General features: G+C 39.7%; 1 protein-coding gene across 6 annotated transcripts in view; it reads left to right on the top strand.

The window, feature by feature from the left end:
* ofcc1 (orofacial cleft 1 candidate 1) overlaps window positions 1-18,668 on the top strand; it is a 95,552-nt gene that overhangs the window by 53,023 nt on the left and 23,861 nt on the right. For all 6 annotated transcript variants that reach the window (XM_008438695.2, XM_008438696.2, XM_008438700.2 and 3 more), the window contains 4 exons: window positions 2,502-2,759; window positions 5,953-6,205; window positions 6,633-6,796; window positions 9,751-9,910. In XM_008438695.2, the coding sequence (XP_008436917.1) occupies window positions 2,502-2,759; window positions 5,953-6,205; window positions 6,633-6,796; window positions 9,751-9,910 (835 nt within the window). The remainder of the gene's footprint in view (window positions 1-2,501; window positions 2,760-5,952; window positions 6,206-6,632; window positions 6,797-9,750; window positions 9,911-18,668) is intronic.

The following is an 18,668-nucleotide window of genomic DNA, read 5'->3' on the forward strand; positions in this document are numbered from 1 at the left end:
TTTTTGCCAACATTGTAATTCCGCTTTTACCGACGTTGAGAAAGTAGTTGTAAGCCATGCTTGTGGTGCACTGTCGAAACCATTACAGAGCAGCAGGGGCCACACATTTAAACTGCCTGCGTCCTCTTTTCCGGTGGGATTATTTATTGCTAACTTGTATGAAAAGACACTTAACTTTAGGTTTGTGTAGAAAAAAGTTTTCTGCAATACTCATTTCTGTTTTTTTATTATTATTATTTTATTCTGGGAGTATAAAATATAGTGGTAGTGATGTTTGTTTCTTCTGAAAGTAGAGGAATTTCAAAGCATATATCTGGGTCCTTCATCTAATTCTTTATTAATGACAAAAAAATTAATATATAAAATGAATAACCAAATAAGTTCAGGCTGTTGTGTGATCCAAGTTAGACTAAGTTTACATTTAATGCATGTTTTAGTATGTAAATCAGATGCAGTCGAGGGGAACACTGGCACATTTTGATCTCTTTAGGATTGATTGGTGCATCTGTTGTTAGCAAAGAATTGCCTTCTTTAGAAAATAACTAATATCTTTTATACAATGTTTGATTCTGTAAAGAAAGGCTCAGTTTTAGGTGAGCCAATTAAAATCTCGACAGGTCTGTGCTGTTGTGAAACGTCTGCATCATCTCCATGCGAGTTTGTTTCGGCCAACCTGTGAATATTTATTAGCCCAAAACCGTTGACGAAGCGTTTTGTGAATAAACCTCCACTTCTCCCACATGGACTGCATGTTATGCCGCTGCTGTTGTAAGCATGCTTGAAGGAACTTCAACTCCAAGTAATTTAACACTTCAGAAAGTGTGCACATCTCACAGAAGAGAATATTTAAAAAAAAAAAAACAAAATGAAGAAAAAGTTGGCATTTTTGCACCGATTCGAGCAGGAAATAAAATGCAGTGCCTCATTTTGATGTAAGCCTAGCCTAATTATTTGGTAAAGGGGGGTGTGGGAGCAACACAATTGATTCTGTTTTTCGTCTTAAGGCGGTGTGTGATTTTCCCAAGATGAACACTACAAAGTGAATTCCAACTGTGCTCTGGGAGACAGTAGTGAGACACAGGGATGTCCACAGGCGCAGGCCCGCAGCCACGTTCTGCAGTGCTAACCATGGCTGCACTGTAAACAAGCATTTTCTTGCAGTATTATAACCATCGTTAGTCAGATGATAGAGGTCCTCAAACGTCCTCTTGTATTGGACGTGGTCAAGATTTACAGTAATTTGGTTTTTATATTTAAACTAACAGTAAAAACTCAAGGTTTCTGAATTAAGAGCAAAGCTGCCCCTTTCAGCTTTTGGTGATTTTTTTCTCCTTTTTTATATCCTTTTATATAATTGCTGTTTAAAGTTTCCTTTCCTTGTCTTCTATGTCCTTTCCTTATCTCCTGTCTCCGTTTCTCTCCTCCTCTTGCTTCACAGTGCTCCATCTGTGCCCTCTGTATGAAAGGGAATAGTTGAGCAGGCCTGACAAAGGGCGGCACAGAGGTGCTGAGGAAAGCTGAACATCGCTGGAAGGGATTCCTATCTGTTTGTGTGTGTGTGTGTGTGGGTGTGTGTGCGTGTGCGTGTGTGTGCGCGTGCCTGCGTGTGTGTGCGTGTGTGTGTGTGTGTGTGTGTGTCTGTGTGTGTTGTACGTGAGAGAGAGAGAGAGAGATAGAGAGACTGCACCATTGTATACATGCTTGAATGTGTGTCAATTTGAATACCAGACTTCCCTACCTTTAATGAAAGCTACAAAAAAAAAACGACTTTGAATATTCAATGAATGGCAAAAACAACGAAGTGTGTTATTCACAAATTCACATTAGTAGATCCAACTGATACCTCAGTGCAATGTATACGGAGAATACAGCTCGATTGTCCTTTGTTCATCTGTTGCCATCGAATGTCAACATTAGGAACATAGAAAGAAAGGGACTGTCATGCTGAAGGTGTGTTTTTCTTTCAAAGGCCTTGGGAGCCTATTTCAGAGCATCTCCAATAAAAAAGTAATGCATTTCTTCCAAAACATGTGGAAGAAATGGTTAACCCGACACAAAAATACTCAACTTCCGTGTTCTTCTTGGCCACACCGTTTTAAATCTTGTAGAAAACATTGTGGGGTGAGCTTAGAAAAAGGAGACTAAGAGTTCCCAGGAGTTTGGATGATACAGAAACACTGTGCATAGAGGATTGGTCAAAGCTCTCCTTCTGCATGCTCAGACCTTCTAACATCATCTTCGAGGAAAAGACAAAATTCTGCCTCTAATAGTAGTGGTTCAAATAATTGTGATTTTGTTAAAAATATTCATAATTACGAGATCCTCCCCCCCCCTCTCTGAATAAATGTACTTGGATTTCATATGCATATATTTCTTAAGGCCTTTTATCCACATTTAACAGGTATATAACAGTTGTAATATATGGTTAAAACAACATATTCCCACATATTAATACATTATAATTGTGTGTTTTTTTTTCTTCTTCTTCTTCTTTCTAACAGATCATCACCGACCACACCGAGCTCACGCCCCCCACGACTGTCGGATCGAGCCCGACTCGCCCTGCGCATGCTGCCGTCCGAGCTGGGCCTCCTGCCGTTGTCGTGGCAACTGCAACAACCGCGCAGACGCTGGCATGACTCCATTCGGCAGCTCGGCCTCATTATTCTGCTGCTGGCTTTGATGTGGTTTGTGAGGCTTTACCTGCATTACTGCAGCCAGTGGCTCTACCTTCAGGCCATTGCTGTTCCTGTCAACAAGTGAGTTTGCCTCCTTTGATATGATCCTGCACACACACGTTGCTCACACAGCACACACACACACACACGCAGCGGGCAGACACACAGGAAAACGCATAGCCTCACCAACACGGAGTGTGTCCCTGAAAATAAATGAGCAAAAAGGGGAAGACGATACAGGATGTACAGTAGATTACTGTAGAATACTGTAGCCTAATGGCCAATCACAAATTTGCACACCGTCACACACGCACAGCATGAAAGCTCAGGAGAAAAATAAAAGAAAAATTGTTTGCAAAAGATGGATAACAAAATGAGAAGAGACAGAAAAATGAACCATAATTGAGTCTGTGTTTGTGAGTGTACATATGTTGGCAAACCTGCACGCTGGATACACCCAAATCATCTGTTTGGAATCCCCCCTATTAACGTTTTAACAAGACTCTCTCAATATTAACATCCATTGCTGTGGGAGTTAGCTCATTGCACAGCTTCAAGTCCCAGAAGACTTTATTTAGAAGGAATTTATTGTTATTATTTGGTGTACAGCATTGATAATAAACAGCAATAAGACACCACAGAACTGTTAAATCACACTGCAACAACACATGGCCCTGATTTAGTTCATCACAATAAAAGAACGCTGCCCGCAAACAAGCATACAAGAGGGTTTTTATTGCAATAACATGTCAGGGAAGGCATCATGTGTTAAATCATGGAAACTGACTGGAGAAGCAGAGAAAGGGTAAAAAAAAAAACATGGCTGAGTGAGAAAAGAATAGACTGAGGGGGCAGATAGGAGGATTTGAAAAAAAAGAGGTGAAAACAGAGGGGGTCAACACTGGATGACAACTTCCACATGTCCAAATCAGCCACTCTACCTCCGAGCATGTTTCACTCCATGCAGTGGCCGGAGCTGGTAGTGGCCGCTGAGAGGGAGAAACACCAAGTGACAGTCGGCGTGGGCAGTGTGGTGACAGGAAACCCTCCCTTCACCGACGTGTCTCTGGTGCTGTCGGAATCTCTTTTCTGTTTTCTTTTTCTGCCGCGGTCCGCTCGTGCGAATCGGTGGGTGCGCAGCTCAGTGGCCGCGGCGTGCTGCGTTCAACCTCGTTGTTCAAAACGGAATTTTATGTGAGGGAATCAAACCTGCTTGTCCTGCTTTCCGCATCTCTGCAGGTTGACAGGAAAAACACACAACAACTTTCTCCTGCGCTGTGGTTAAGTGTATTTCATAACAGGATGTAATATTTTATGCTCTTAATAACTGCTGTTAAATCATATAACTGCGTGGTACTGACCCTTAGCTTGCCAAACTAACCAGTCACCCACACACTCACACAGGCGCTGTTGGGTAGTAATGACTGTACCTCATAATGCCAGAGTCACAGCTTCAGTGTGATAGCAGTCTGCAATGTTGCAAAATTCAAACTTTGCTCAAGGTTACTTCATTATGACAACCCCGTATTTTATTTTATTTTTTTCTAAACAGTTGGATTTTCAGAGTTTTGAGACAAAAGAGCAACAGGAATGTCCCTAAAAGTTGGAAACTGGACTCAGAATATCAGAGGTTGCCAAGCAACCCTGAATTCATTATCTAGTTTATCTGCAAGCTGCTGTCAATGACTTTTGCACTTTGGCTGTGCTCTGGCCTGTTTTGGAACTAAAGGCTTTCGTCCACTGCCACCGTAAACCTGCAAAACCACAAGAATGCATCCAAAGGCCAGGTGAAATTGGACCTTTTGGGAGCTCCAGTAATATGCTTTTTGTAGGTCAAGGACTGTAAAATATAGATTTTGTGATCAGCATAATAACTTCTAACAGACACAGTGTAAATCTTTATGATTTAGAGTTGTAAAGAGTGACGCCTACCTCTAAAACCTGACATTTCCTTGTTCTCGGTGGGCGGGGCTAACTTGAGATCAGAACCTGATACGTTCCAACCCTACAGGCACAGTAGGTCTTTACATCGTCTTTGTAGCCTGGGAAATGTCTTACAGCTTCTCCGTTTGCTATTTGTAATTTTCTGGGATAAATTATTCCTCGGATCTAATCTGAAACTTCCAAGGCAAATAAAACACGCCATGCAATTAAACGTTAAAGGATATAAGAAGGCCATTTAAAACTGAAGTCAACTTGTAGCACAAGCAGCGACATTTAACTTCCTATACTTTTTATTAGAAAGACAGAATCCCTTTCAGATGTCTAAAAATAAATCTAAATTTACCTTACAAAGATCAATTTAAGAAATAAGTGCAGGTGTTTTCTGAAAATGTAAACATAAGAAAAAAGAAAGATTTGAATCAGTATTTCCCCACTTCCCCCCAATTTATGAACCAAAGTTTTCAAAATGATACTTACATAAAAAAAAGAATTACACTTCATAATAGAAATACATGCATACCTGTGTAAATATAAATTAGCTAACATTTCCTACATGCATCTCTGTCCACATTACATTTGTTCAAAATAGTTGTTCAAAATGTAATTTCCTAAGATAGATATTGTCCATTTAAATAATGGCAATAGTCTCGTTCCACTTTCACAATAAGATTCAAATTCATCTCAAAATTGCATTGCTTTTTTTTTACCCCCCTGCCCCCCTCCCCTCCTCACCGCTTCCTCGTCGTCCTGTTAACTATGCATAGGCCTCCTTATTAAATTTTAAGATTTGACTCTGCATAAAGATTTGCCTGAAAAAAGAAAAAAAAAAACGCAATGGAGCTCTTCTTCAGATTAATGGACAGAATCTGAGAGATGCTTGACTCTTGAAGCAAATCGGATGGAAATTAATGAGGAAAACTGGACCTGTCCCCGGCCACCACTGCTTTACCTCCTCCTGGCTGATGGGAAGATTAAGAAGCTCATGAGGCTTGCTGTAAATGGGGAGTCCAACTTTTCAAACGGGAACTTCTTTTAAAAGCGGCATCGTTTTTTTGTCAGCAAATACATCAGGTGACTTCTTTGACATACATCTGAGCAATTTGAATATAATCTGATCGGAAGGAAATTGATTAACGTCCAAGACAATCAGTGGCCAGCGAGGCTAGCAGCTAATAATAATTATTGTCGTCAGACTAATTAAGAACGATGGAATCAACCGCAAACAATGTAACGCGGAGTGTGAGTTGCCAGAACCAGCTGGCCCTCAGCTGCAAAGCGTCACAAACACTGTCATGGTACATGCATATTGACACTTTCCTCTTCTCTTCAGATTTCACTTCCATGCACACACAGTGGATCTCGTCTACCAGAGCTCTTTGCTCCACACCCGAGAGGAGCTGGCAATGGTGGTGGTGGGTCCCCTGACCTTGAACGCTGTAACGTTCCTGCTGGTTCTGATCAGATGGGGCTGTCAGCTGATATTTGGCTCACTCCCTTCGTTCACGTCAAATTTTATCATGGCTCAGGGAGTGTGGACAGTCCTCGACCCCCTGGCAGTCTTTGCTGTGGACGCCGTCCTCGGGGTAAGTCACTTAAAAATAACTTGGACACTTGTGCACTTTAAATAGGAGTTCACTTTATCCTGGCAAAGTGACTTTAAATTATATTTTTAAAAAAAGGAGGTAGGGGAAGGAATCTGTGCAAGGTTAGATGGGTGTCTTTCTTTTTTTCTCTTTTTTTTGGAACACTTGGAAGGTTGGAATCCCTCATTTGAGATTTAACAATATGTAGTGTCTTAAATCACATCCTAAATACTGATTTGCACTGAGAAAATAAATCCAAGATGTCTGAGTTCACAGTCTGCGCCACAAATCTGTGAAACTCCATTGCATTCTGTGATCTGTAGTCTGAACAAGGGCTAATTTGTCTTGTAATTGTCTAATTGTCCAGTCTGATCGTCTGGAATCCTTGATTTAGTTTGCCGTTTTCTTCAAAATGTCGTCTCTCAAGCGTCTGGCCTACAGTCCCGACACACCAGTAGGAGATGCAGCCAAGCTTTACTGGCACTTCTTTCGAGCCGATGGGTCCGGTGCAGCGGGAGTGATCATCACTCTGTTCCTCTACGCGGTCCACTTTCTTCTCTCCATCACTATTCTCACTATTTACCTGCTCAGGTGAGACATGCTAAAAAAAAAAACATTATCATTACACATCATAATGTTATCATTTGACTTTTCTTTTTTTATTTCATCTGATGGAAGAGCTTCAGTGAAATCTGACTTATGTTTCTCCTTCCAATCTGTTCTATAACCCAGGAAATGACCAAATGATGGATTAAAACTAACCAATAAAATAAATCTAACATTTCATATAAACAATCCATCCATCCATCCATTTTTTTTCACCCTTGTCCCTCAGTGGGGTCGGGAGGGTTCATATAAACAATAAACCCATAAATTTTTTCTGTGTAGATATACATTGTGTAGATTCAAACCCCAGACTTTTCTCTTAAAGTAGAATGAACATGACTAAAATCTAAAAAAAAAATAAAAAATTCCGGAAACATGTCTTGTTTCAATAAGTAGTTTTAGGTTTGCTTTGGTCTCTGATGAAATACTGAAACAGAGTTTTAAGAATCAGTTGTTATTCACTGATTACTTATTTAATGCTCCTCTCCTAAAAAAAGAAGCAATAGCCAGTTTTGCATTTAAGCTCATGAATTAAAGGCAGGTATGAAAAAAAGGCATTTCAAAACATCCCTTGGTATTCATCTGAGGACTTTTCTTCTCACTTTCCTAACACTGTTAGGAATTTCACATGAAAGGAAATCATTTTACTTTTTCAAGTAAATCATTTGGCGATGTGTGGCTGGGGCGCCGTCTATTTTCTGCAGGCAGGAGGCTCATCAGCTAAATGGACAACATTAAAACAGCAGCAGAGAATAATGACTTCTGCCACTCAAACGGGTTTGTTTTGAATGTAGGCCACGAGGTTGAAACAAGGCTGATAATTTCATGGGATACGGTTTCGCTATTGGCTGCAATGAAGAGGCTCTGACACAGCCTTTGACCTATTTTTGAAAGAAAAAAAGAAAAAACCCTTAGGCTGTACATACTGATAGAACAGACTGTTATCCTCTGTTAATTACATTTAGGTTGTGTTTAGCCACTTTTTGATAAAAAAAAAAAATATATATAAAATACATCCTTCATCTCTGTTTTCTGTGAAACTTCATGAACGCTGATGAGACAGACCAGATTTACGTGTTAATGTTTGAGGAAAAGGAAGTATCAGTCGCTAAGTCTTCAAATTCCACGTGAAGTAAGACTCAGTCTTGACTTTAAGAGTTTATTACAGTTCACTTGAACGCAATGTAGGAAGGCAGCTGCACCCAGCAGGAAAGATATTGTTATTTAGTGTTTTGGAATTTTGGAAACTTCGAAGCATCCAGAGTGGTCTCTAATGCCAGATGGTGAGAGGAAGGTGATGGCACCAGAGCAGAAACACAAGTTGGTTCTGAAAAAAAAAAAAAAAAAAAAAAAAAAGTGCATCCTGCAAACTTGTACGACCTTCATGATCTGTTTGATCTCTGGCGATTCTGGTGCAGGAAACTGATGGATCAAAGGTGGCTCATTTGGAGTTCATTCCACCTGTTTTCCCTTAAGGTTAGGTCAGACATTTAGAACCACAAAATATCCACAAACTCTTGTATTTAAATGTGAAATCGTAAGGAAAACTGATAGAATGTTTGATAAACTTAGAGTGGCAACATTTTATTCGACAGGGTGTGCAGAAGACTGCCATGACACTGTCATAAACGTGTTATGAACATGAAGGAGTCTTCGAGTATGTTTATGACTGTTATCATGAAGTGTCATTTGGTAAATAATGACACTTTTAATGCAAAGTTGTACTAAAACTTCCATTAAAAGTGCATTAAAAGTGTCAATTGATCAATTGCAGATACATAAAGCAAACTGTTTTATGCTTATTCACAAATGTGATCTAAAATATATTTCGTAATATAACATGCACATGTCCTACGGTGACCTTTACACTTGAACCTTGTCACCCATGTCCGACCCGCACGTTTAAGAACACTGCAGCGAAGTTCAGGGCTCCTCCGCCGCAGCGAAATTAATCTGTTTCAAGGAGCACAGAAGAAAAGACTGTGAGTTCCTTCAAGAAAGCGACCGCATAAATGAATGAGAAGCAAAATTCAAGTGTAGGATGAAAATGATTGTATGCTATTCCTGTGTCTGAGGTCAAGCTTCTACAAACATTCCTCTCCCAAGAGCGATGGGGAATAATGCTGAGTTCAAAGCTCTGTAGCAGCTCCTTGTGTAAATCCTTGTCTCCTTGATGTTGTTTTTATTTGAGAGCTGATTACCCTTTGACAGACTAGAATCTCTGTGGAAGGGCACAAGGTCTCCCAGTTTTGATGGTCGGCCAAAGCATTTGTTTACAGACATGGTGTTTCTTTTTTAGAGGTTGGCTGCATGCAACCCATGTGTGTGTGTGTGTGTGTGTGTGTGTGTGTGTGGCGGAACAAAAATAACACTTTGGTTGAGTGCATTCATCTGGAGGTATCAATCAATATGCCTTCTGCTCTGCAGAACATTTTCTTGTGACTCAAGCCAGCCTCTCCAGACGCATGTACAATCGTTGCAACTGGGATCTTTAAAGCTCGGCATTAACACCGAAGAACATCCCAGGATCTGACTCCCACACGTTGAAAAAGATGTAAAACCACGTAGACACCCAGCCAAGCATGGACGCAGCTACAGTCAGCTTGTGTTAACAAAGCCCTTCCTACTCAGAGGCCAATTTGTTTGATTCCTTTTGCTGCTTCTCTTGATGTATTAGACTTTAAAGAGCATCACCCATATGTGCTCTGCAATCAATAAAGATTTCAAGTGTTTTTGGGTGTTTTTTGTGTTGTTTTTTTTTGTTTTTTGTTGGGGGGGGGTTTTTTCACTGAGAAACCCGGTCAGTCAGTCTGTTTTGGCAAAGTTGCCTTTTCTGCTTCGACTAGCATTCCAGTAGCACATGAGCTTTCGGAGGCCAAGTTTAGCAAATTGGAATGACGTTACCTCGGTTTTCACTTCTTTCTCGACACACCTTCCAGATTCCACAACGATGGTCGCATGTTGGATGTCTACCAGCGACTCACCGCCAAAGAGGGCGTGTATTTCCTGCCTGAAGACCTCGAGCTGTCAAATCAGGAACTCAGCTACATTGTCAAAAAGGCAGAGCAGTGGAGAGGCTTCAATGGAGAGAGACGGAAGGTAAACTCATCACTGAGCGGGCCTTCCGCATTTTTTCTTTTTTCAAAATAAAATCCTTGGAGACAACCTGGATAAAATACTGTTTTCTTAAAGTCAGAATGATCTGTAAGGTCATTAATACTATAGGATGATTGATTAGCTTGTGCAAAACGAGAAATCTTAAGCGCAGTAGGATAGAAAGTCTGGGATCCAAATGTCAGTCTGAAGGCAGCTTAGAGCTACTGTTACCGCAGCTGTAACCGTTACGGTAGTTCAATATTCACTAGTAACTTTATAGGAGAAATTCCACATACCAGGATGTATAGCATGGACTGATTTCATGTCATTTCTTTAGTTACATGTGAGAATGCTGAGATCCATCTCAGAGGTCTTTAGTTTCATTCTAATTAGTACAAGATAATTACCAAAACAGAAACTCGACTAGCGCGCTGCCTGATTAGGCTATAAAAGCCCATTTTGGAAGATATTCCATTAAAGAAAGACCGCTCAATCAAAAACACAACGTGAACTCTGTGGATGCGTTACACCGGGCACGTCTTCGTGTCAGGCAGGGCAGCTTCCCTGGATGTATATTCACTTGAAATTATGGCTGTCAGATGTTTGACAGCCCGGTAAAGGTCAGCTGTAATGTCATGGGGGGGCAGTGGTGCCGAGCCTACAGATGATGTCAAATATTTGCAAGACTGAAAATGTGACTTAGAGAAATAAGGGAAATGGAATGAAGTGATCAAACTGTAGACACCTTTCAGTGTAATCTGTGGTATTTATAGAGACTAAGGCTGAGCATGTTCATGGTATTCATGAAATTTGAATGTAACAATGCTCTTTTTGATCGAATGAACCGGCACTGAGTCTGTTAGACATTTGATTACCTGTTAACGCAACACAAGAATAAACAGGCTAGAATCTGTGAGGCTCTTAGACAAAGCCTCAGTATTTCAAAGTGATGTTAGTAGTGCTGTTTTTGTAGTGATCACTAGTTGAGAACATGCCTGTCTATGCTTTGAACTGTACTCTGAGGTGTGTTATGTGCACGCAACCCCATGCAAAGATGCTTCAGAGTCTGTCTGGATACCACAAGCAGAAGGTTTAAACAAATGTAGCATTTTATTTTTTTAATAACGTAAGATAAGATTTTCTTAATTTGAACTTTAAAGTCAGGAATACGGTCTTTGTTAGGATTATTCAACTCGAGAGCTGTGAACATGAATTTCTGTAGTTTTGAACTGAACTTTAAGCTAGTTCAGTAAAAGTCCAAAACACGCTTCAACTGTGCGGAAAAGACTGTGTGGAACAGAGATGCTTTTTGAAAGCCAACTAAACTTATGATGTGTCAGACCTGCTTGTGTGTGTGTGTGTGTGCGCGTGTGTACGTGTGGGGGTGTGTGTGTGTGCGCGTGTGTACGTGTGTGTGTGTTTTATGTTAAAGCCTCTTATTAAGCAAACATCCAAGCATCCCATTTAGCATCAGGAAAACTCTTGCTGTGGTTCACTTCCTTATTATCCTTCCATTACTGTATTCTTCCCTCCAAAGCAACAATTCCGCCATTTGTCATATTGCACCTAATTTGCTGCTATTACTCTGATAAAATGCTAACACTTTCTGTACCATGATGAAAATTTAGGTTTATTACAGCTTAACATTTTCATATTATATAACTAGACAATATTTCATCAAAATAAGATAGGCCTTGCCATTATTTTATAATTATTGTCACAATTTCTTCTGCACAAAAGGGTCACTTTCCTAACTCAGCAAAGACATATCCCTATTAAACTAATTTGCCTACATGCAAATTTCTGTCATTTTTCCCTCATTAACTATTTATCATAGACAGGGGGGGAAAAAAATATATTCATGAAGGCAAGGAAAGGAGAAGCCCGACAGAGCCGAAACTAATATTTTGCAACTCTAATGATTTTTTGCATTCTTAATTAGATAGAATAAGGTTGATATGATTAGGTCAGGATGTAGTGTTTTTCATTAAAAATACATTTCAGAAACTGTATTCCAAGTGTGCCCTTGCAATTAAATAATGAATCTGGTGCATTCCTTATTACGGACCCAATTAATATCAGAGGCAAGGGCGTAATTTTAATAACAGTGGGCTACAAGGCCTTCATTAGCTCACTGAGAGAAAGGAGGGATGAGGAGGAGGAAAACAAGGTACTCTCAGGAACAGCTGCAATTTGCAGCACTGTATTTTATTTATTTATTTTTAAAGTTATTAACAATGCATTCCCAAAAGTGTAGCATATGACATTTTTCACATCTACCATCTTAGGCAAACAAGCTCAAATATTGTCTCTGTTTTGGCTAATTTGATGACTGTTATTAACTCAGAACAACTAAAAAGATTGATTGATTTGAAATTCAAACTATTTTAAGGCTTGTCTGTTGAGCTTAAAAATGATTCCAGTTTAATGCTGGGATATCACCATTAAAAATTATATTATGACACATGAGCATAATTATTCCCAATTAACTAGTAGAGTGTAATTTAATCAATTATATTATAAATAAGTATAAAGAGCTTGCTGCAAAAATCATCCAGGGATGATGGTGGGTGCATCACTGGTTTAGAGGGCATGACTGAAAAAGGTTCTATTTCACATTAGAAAATCAACTTTGAGAAACCAAGGATTTCCAAGGTCAACCAAGTTTTTTGGCTCTGAAGTTTGATAACATTTGACCTTTAAAACTGTGACAAAAACAGAATGAAATGCAAAACGCCACAATAAAAAATCTACATCTCAGGAGAATCTTCCCCTTTTGATGCCAGACATTTTGTGACAAATTTTATGCCTTCATATAATCCAGTAAGTCAAAATAAAATGTTTTTGCAGCGTACACAGCCACATGCTGCACTAGTCTTACTTTTAACACTTCATTGCTTTTTTTTTTGCTATTGCTGGCACATAATTAAACTCTGCCAAACAACATAAGAGGCAATTAGAATCAGATAAAACCTCACTTCCTGAATGTGCTGTGTTAAAACAAAGAACTCAGCAAAATCTCAGTATTTCTGTATTTCCCTCCAGCTCTGGAAGAGTAAAAGGGGGAGGAAAAAAATGCATCCAATTACCAACCTTAAATCCTGTTATTATCAAACTTGTTATTTTCACAAAGCAACTCTGAAATTTTAATTCTTATGTACTACAAATCACCTCAATGTCATATATTTTCCCACACTTTTGGGTTGTGGGAAAAGCTTCCTTTAAATATGTACATATTTCTGACAGGTAGAAATAAAATCAAAAACTCTCATTGATGCATCAAAGTTCATAAACTAATAATTTACTTGCTTGTGAGCTTTTTCAATTGGACTTAGATTAAAAGGTCGAACCATGGATTACAGCTGAACTTGAGATTCCATCGAACTCATAACATTGCCCAACTTAAATTCTGAAGAAAATACTTTTACTTGAAATTTAATTTAAAATGCTTTCTTTATGTTGCAATAAGCAGAAATAATTAATTTTAGTGTTTATCAAGCTTTAAAACTTAAACTTTAAGACAAATAGATTTATGTGTGAAGGAAATTTGGAAAAACTGTAAAACCTATGACAATTTCTTTTTTTTTTTTTTACCCTTCTATACTTCCCTGGCTCTGTGGATGTAAGTGGCTCAGTTCAGCTTGGTAATGAGCCCCATTAATTATGTAAAGGCAGTGATGCAGATGGACCTAATTAATTGTCTCCTGTCACCCCGTTGATTACTGTACCTGCAAGGGAGGTGTTAATTTCTGTAATACTTAGGCAGGTATGCAAACTGTTTTGTTGGAGACACTGCTTTGACAATGACGGAGTGCAGCCCCATCAGCTTACCTGCTGCAAATATCTTTGTGCTATTAATTCAAAGTTTCCTTTCGGTGGTGGTGATATTTTTATAATTGAAGGAGAAAGGGAGAGAGGGCGGCTGCATGGGAGGCCCTGGAGATGTTTTCTCAACTTGATTGCATCAACATTTTGAGTGCGTTTGCGCCGTTTGTCACTCTGTGTCTGGGTAATGGGGCACCAGCGGGCAAGTTTGGGAACACCCAAGGTGCTTTTCAACTGCAGCGTGGTTGGAGGCGCGTAAACCTGTTGAGAGTCAAACAACACATGTTGGAGTAGCAGTGATGAATTTACAGCCCCCCCCCCCTACCCCCGCTGCACTTTTTGGCAGCCCTGGTAAAGATGTGCCAAAAAAGTTAAGCTAAGGTAAATACATTTTCTAATGAATAAGGATAATGTCACTCAACATCTATTAAAAAATACCCAGCGTTTAATTTGGGTACTTCCAGTTTAGTCAGGAGAAAAATTACATGTGAATATTTCTTCAAAAAGTCCAATGTTCAAGGTCCTGGGTCTTCTTTAGTTAACTTGGCTTCAAGGTTTGTTTTGTAGCCAAGGATTTTTGAAGATGCTGCCAGAATTTCACTCAAAATCTAGAGTTTTTTCATGCAGTGATCTCGAACACCGTTTCCCGGCTCTTTAGAATAAACACACCCACTACCCACTATGCTCGATATCGGACATGAGGTGCAGAGTGAAAAGCTGATTTGTAGTTTTATCTGAACAAAGCCTATGCTTTTATTCAGGTGTCCGTCTCTGTTTAGAAACCGCACTGCAATTAAATATGTTATAGTAGGACAAAAGGCTTTTTTTCTTTCTTTTTTTTTCCCTTGGGGCAGTGTGACGCAAAGATGCCACTCTCCTAGAGTGAAATTCGCAGATTTATTTTTTAATCCTCCTCTTCTTCATTGTGCATGGTGGTAAGTTAAACTGACTTCAACTACATTTATTTTATGGGAATTGTTTGGTATGTCAACTGTGGCAATGGAATTAAGGATTATATATATATCTATTTTTTTTCTGTGAGCTTAAATCTAATTTGACGTTTTTCATATGTATTTATCAGAGCTACCAGGGGAGTTGCCATTCACGAAATGGGTCATCTAGGCAGAAACTAAGCATGTAGAAGTATAAAAGAAAATTCCATTTCAATTAAGAAAATGCTGTGTTTTGACCAATTTTAGCAAAATGTCTACACAGCTACCCCTAAATTGAGATTTTCATAACAATGGCTATACTCAAATATTCGTTTATAAGTTTTTCACTGTGGATAATAGTCCTCAGCACACCTGAATACAGACCACCTGAGATGCTTAGCTGAAACTTAAGTAACGGATGAAGAAGCACTGAGGAAGAAGGCAGGCGGACAAATTAGTGGGCTGTGAAAGGATACACAGGAACCGCTGTCATGTAACAAAAGAACCCCCAGCTCCTGAGCAGGAACCCATAACAGCAACACAGGAAAACAGTCAGAGAAAGAGCCAAGTGTTTCTGTTTGCGCCGTGACGGTTTTCTAAGTCCAAAGGCGGCTAGTTTTGTGGTCAGTGTGCATGCAAGTGTGTGTCAGCAAGAGACGGTTTGTGAGTAATTATTGGGTTGAAACATTGTCTCCCCAACCCTGGTAACCCCTTCCATAGAGCAATGTGGGCAGTGTGTGGGCATTTAAATGTATGAGTGTTTTTTTTGTTGTTGTTTTTTTTTTTGCATGGTTGTGCTTGGCTGCATGCGTGTTGATGCAAACCTGCTCATGCACTCAGTTTGTGGATTCACCCAGTGCTTCTGTAGTCAAAATTCATATCCGTACGTGTGATTATCTACATGCATACCTCTCTTCTGTCCTGCATGTGAATGTCACATTTGGGTTGTGTCTTCAATTACATTACAGCGGAGATTTGTGTGCGTGTGTGTGGGTGGGTGTGTGGTGGACACTGCTGAGGGCCCAAAATGCCTGGGGGAATTGCAGGCAGGCAGCAGGCAGCGACAGGAGCGACACAGCAGCAAGCACAGCAGCCACACTCGGAGCATTAGGGAGCTCAATATGAGATATGACTGCAAAGACTACATGCCAGTGTTCCTGAAAAGGTCATAGACTTTCCTAGGCACTAATGTGTGAAAGGGGTGCACAGTGGTTTAAAAAAAAAAGAAAAGAAACGGGGAAAAAAAAAAACACAGATCAAGTTCAAATGCATTTGCCTCTGTTGAAAGTTTTTATTGATAAAAAAAAATATGTTTGTGTGAGATTTTATAGATTATGTCAGTCTGCACTGAGAGCCAAACTGACATTGCTCAAAAAAGTGGCAGAATGAAAAGAATTACAGTTAAGCCTCAAAATTATTCAGACCTCTGGTTGATTCAGATTAAAAATGTAATTATTTTCATTCAAACTTGATTTTTCTTTCTACAAGGAAATTAGGTTTTTTATAAAAAAATAAAAAAATAAAAGAACAATGTTGTACCCTTGATTCATTTATGGAGTCAATATACTGTTTATTTGTAACTTTTGTTGGGCAATGGCTTTTTGGAACAATGAGTAGAGGAACATTTCTTTGTCATCAGTGCAACATTGTGATTTTTGGTTTAAATCTTAGCCTATTTGTACTTTGTTCCCAATCTGTGGTTTAATATCCAGTAGACATAGTCCAGCCTCTCAACTCAATTTGTTCTTTGCAATTCATCTTTGATGCAGATCATTTTCTACCACTGCCTGGTGTTTCTGTGCCTTCTGTCAGAAGCAGGGGGACGAAAGATTTTAAAAAGAGTCAGTCTAAACAAGGAAATATCTTGTTTGGCAGTCCGTAATGTATTTAATCTCTGAGTCAAACAAAAGGATTCAGCATTATGTTTGACCATTTCGAGCACTTATAGATTCGTTAGTGCTGAGGAGCGTTCTCCTATAATTTCTTTATTAAAGGAAGCTTTTGCCCGTCAGCCATCAAAACGCAAGCAGCTGGTCGAGGTAAATTGACACCAGGTTTGCACCACTTTCAGGCACTTTTCCCTTTCTCACTCCTCTTCCTCTTTTTCCCAAACAATCCAAGTGCGGAAGAATTCTTACTTGTTTTCTTGCCAGCCCACAGTATGACATAATATGACACAGATGGATACAAAATGAACTGTCGAAGGGAAAAAAAAAAATGTTTTTTTAGGAAAGAAACAACACAGCGAAATAAGTCAACAAACCCTGCAACACTTCCAGAGTTTTAACAGCTAAATCACCTGGGTCAGATCAGTGCAGCTCGCATGGAATGCTGTTAAGCCAAACATTTGGATGGATTATTGAGGGAAACAAGTTGATTTTATCACTTAAGAAATCTTCCAGAGGATGCAGCCCACTTGCTTAGATAAATACTTTGTGTACACACGTATGGCACACGTTCCCCAACATACAAGAAGTTGTACAAACAGCCTCTGGCTCTAAAGAGGCTTTATTTTGATTTGACAGATCTGATGCCTTGTGACTGTCTGTCGTTAGTCAGTTCTTTTCTACTCATTCCCTTCCTTTTCTTTAAAGAGCTTGACCTTGGCCGCTTCCTGTGGGCCCCGAGGGGCCGAAGAAGTCCTGGCGATCATGACAGGTGTCGTGCCTTAACAGCCCCTCGTGACGTCTCAAGGACGGGATAGATATTTGGAGATTTCTTATTTTTCTATAAGGGGTTTTTACTTAGAACCTTAAAGGGGTGGGGAATTGGCCTGGGGTGTGTGGGTATGTGTACGCCCATGCACAAGTAATGCATGAGAGAGAGAGCGAGAGAGAGAGAGAAAGCATGCGAATGAAGGCATACCCCCTGACTCCCAGCCCTCATTCAGGTTATTGGCTTGGATACTTATCACCCCAAGCCTCCGAGGCTTGATTAGGTTGAAGCTACTCCAAACTCAAATTCTGGATATCAAAGGCAACCCTCAACTTTGGCATCTGTCTGCAGCATCTTAATATGAATCCCGGCCCTTTAAAATGTGAAGAATTAAACATGGCATCCTGAGATATGTGCGCGGCGCAGTTTGAGTGAGGGGAAACATGTTTTTGCGCCACAATAGGATTACCTGAAGGAGGCATGCCACTAATGTTGAATTAGTTCAGTGGAAAGCACCGGGGATGTGATCGGCTTGGCTCTGGCAATACTAAGTATTACAACCCAAATTCAGAGTGGCTTAATGCATGAGTGCACATGCATCTTGTGAACTTGTGTGAATTTGGCTTGGGCACGCTGTGGCAGATCTGAACTTACAGATTTGCATATGGATTGCGCTCAAAATTTAAATTATCCCTTTGAATGTTTATCACTTGAAGAAACTTGACAACATAATACCTTACTGTCAGTCATTTATGATCTAAGTGAGGGCTTAGATGAGGACTTACCCTCTTGTTTCATCAAAGTTGCCAGTAAACTTCAGCATGCCCCAAAACAAACCTGGAGAAGCGATCACCTTAGGGCCTGGTGTGAGTCAGAAACGGCATGGAAGGAAAAGCTGAGCTGCTATCTGAGTTGTTTACTGTAGGTTGGGAGTTAGCTTTTTTTTTCTTTTTTTTTTTGCAAAGGAGATTAGTAACAGCAATTTATGCATATCTTATTTTCTGGATTATCTTAGGCACTGGGAGATGCTATCTCAATGCATAATCTCTTTAAAGTCGTCTAAAGTCGTCTGGTCTATTCTGACTGTAAATACAGTTATTTTTTGCTTGTTTATTTTTTCTCAGAGTCCAGTTTGCTGTGTACTTCTTTTGGCTAAAGTTTTCTTGTTTTGTTTTTTTATGGCATCTTAATTGTGACTATTCAGGTCAAAACATTTGAAGAGCAACAGTCACTGCTTTGAAGGAAGAGTAACAAGTGGAGGGTGGTTGAAAAACTGAAAAACTACCGTAGCAAACAAGCTATTTGTCAATATTTGCATATGTGTGTGCATTGGACAGCCTCTATATATA

The sequence above is a fragment of the Poecilia reticulata genome, linkage group LG20, assembly GCF_000633615.1.
Source record: "Poecilia reticulata strain Guanapo linkage group LG20, Guppy_female_1.0+MT, whole genome shotgun sequence".
Lineage (NCBI taxonomy): Eukaryota > Metazoa > Chordata > Actinopteri > Cyprinodontiformes > Poeciliidae > Poecilia > Poecilia reticulata.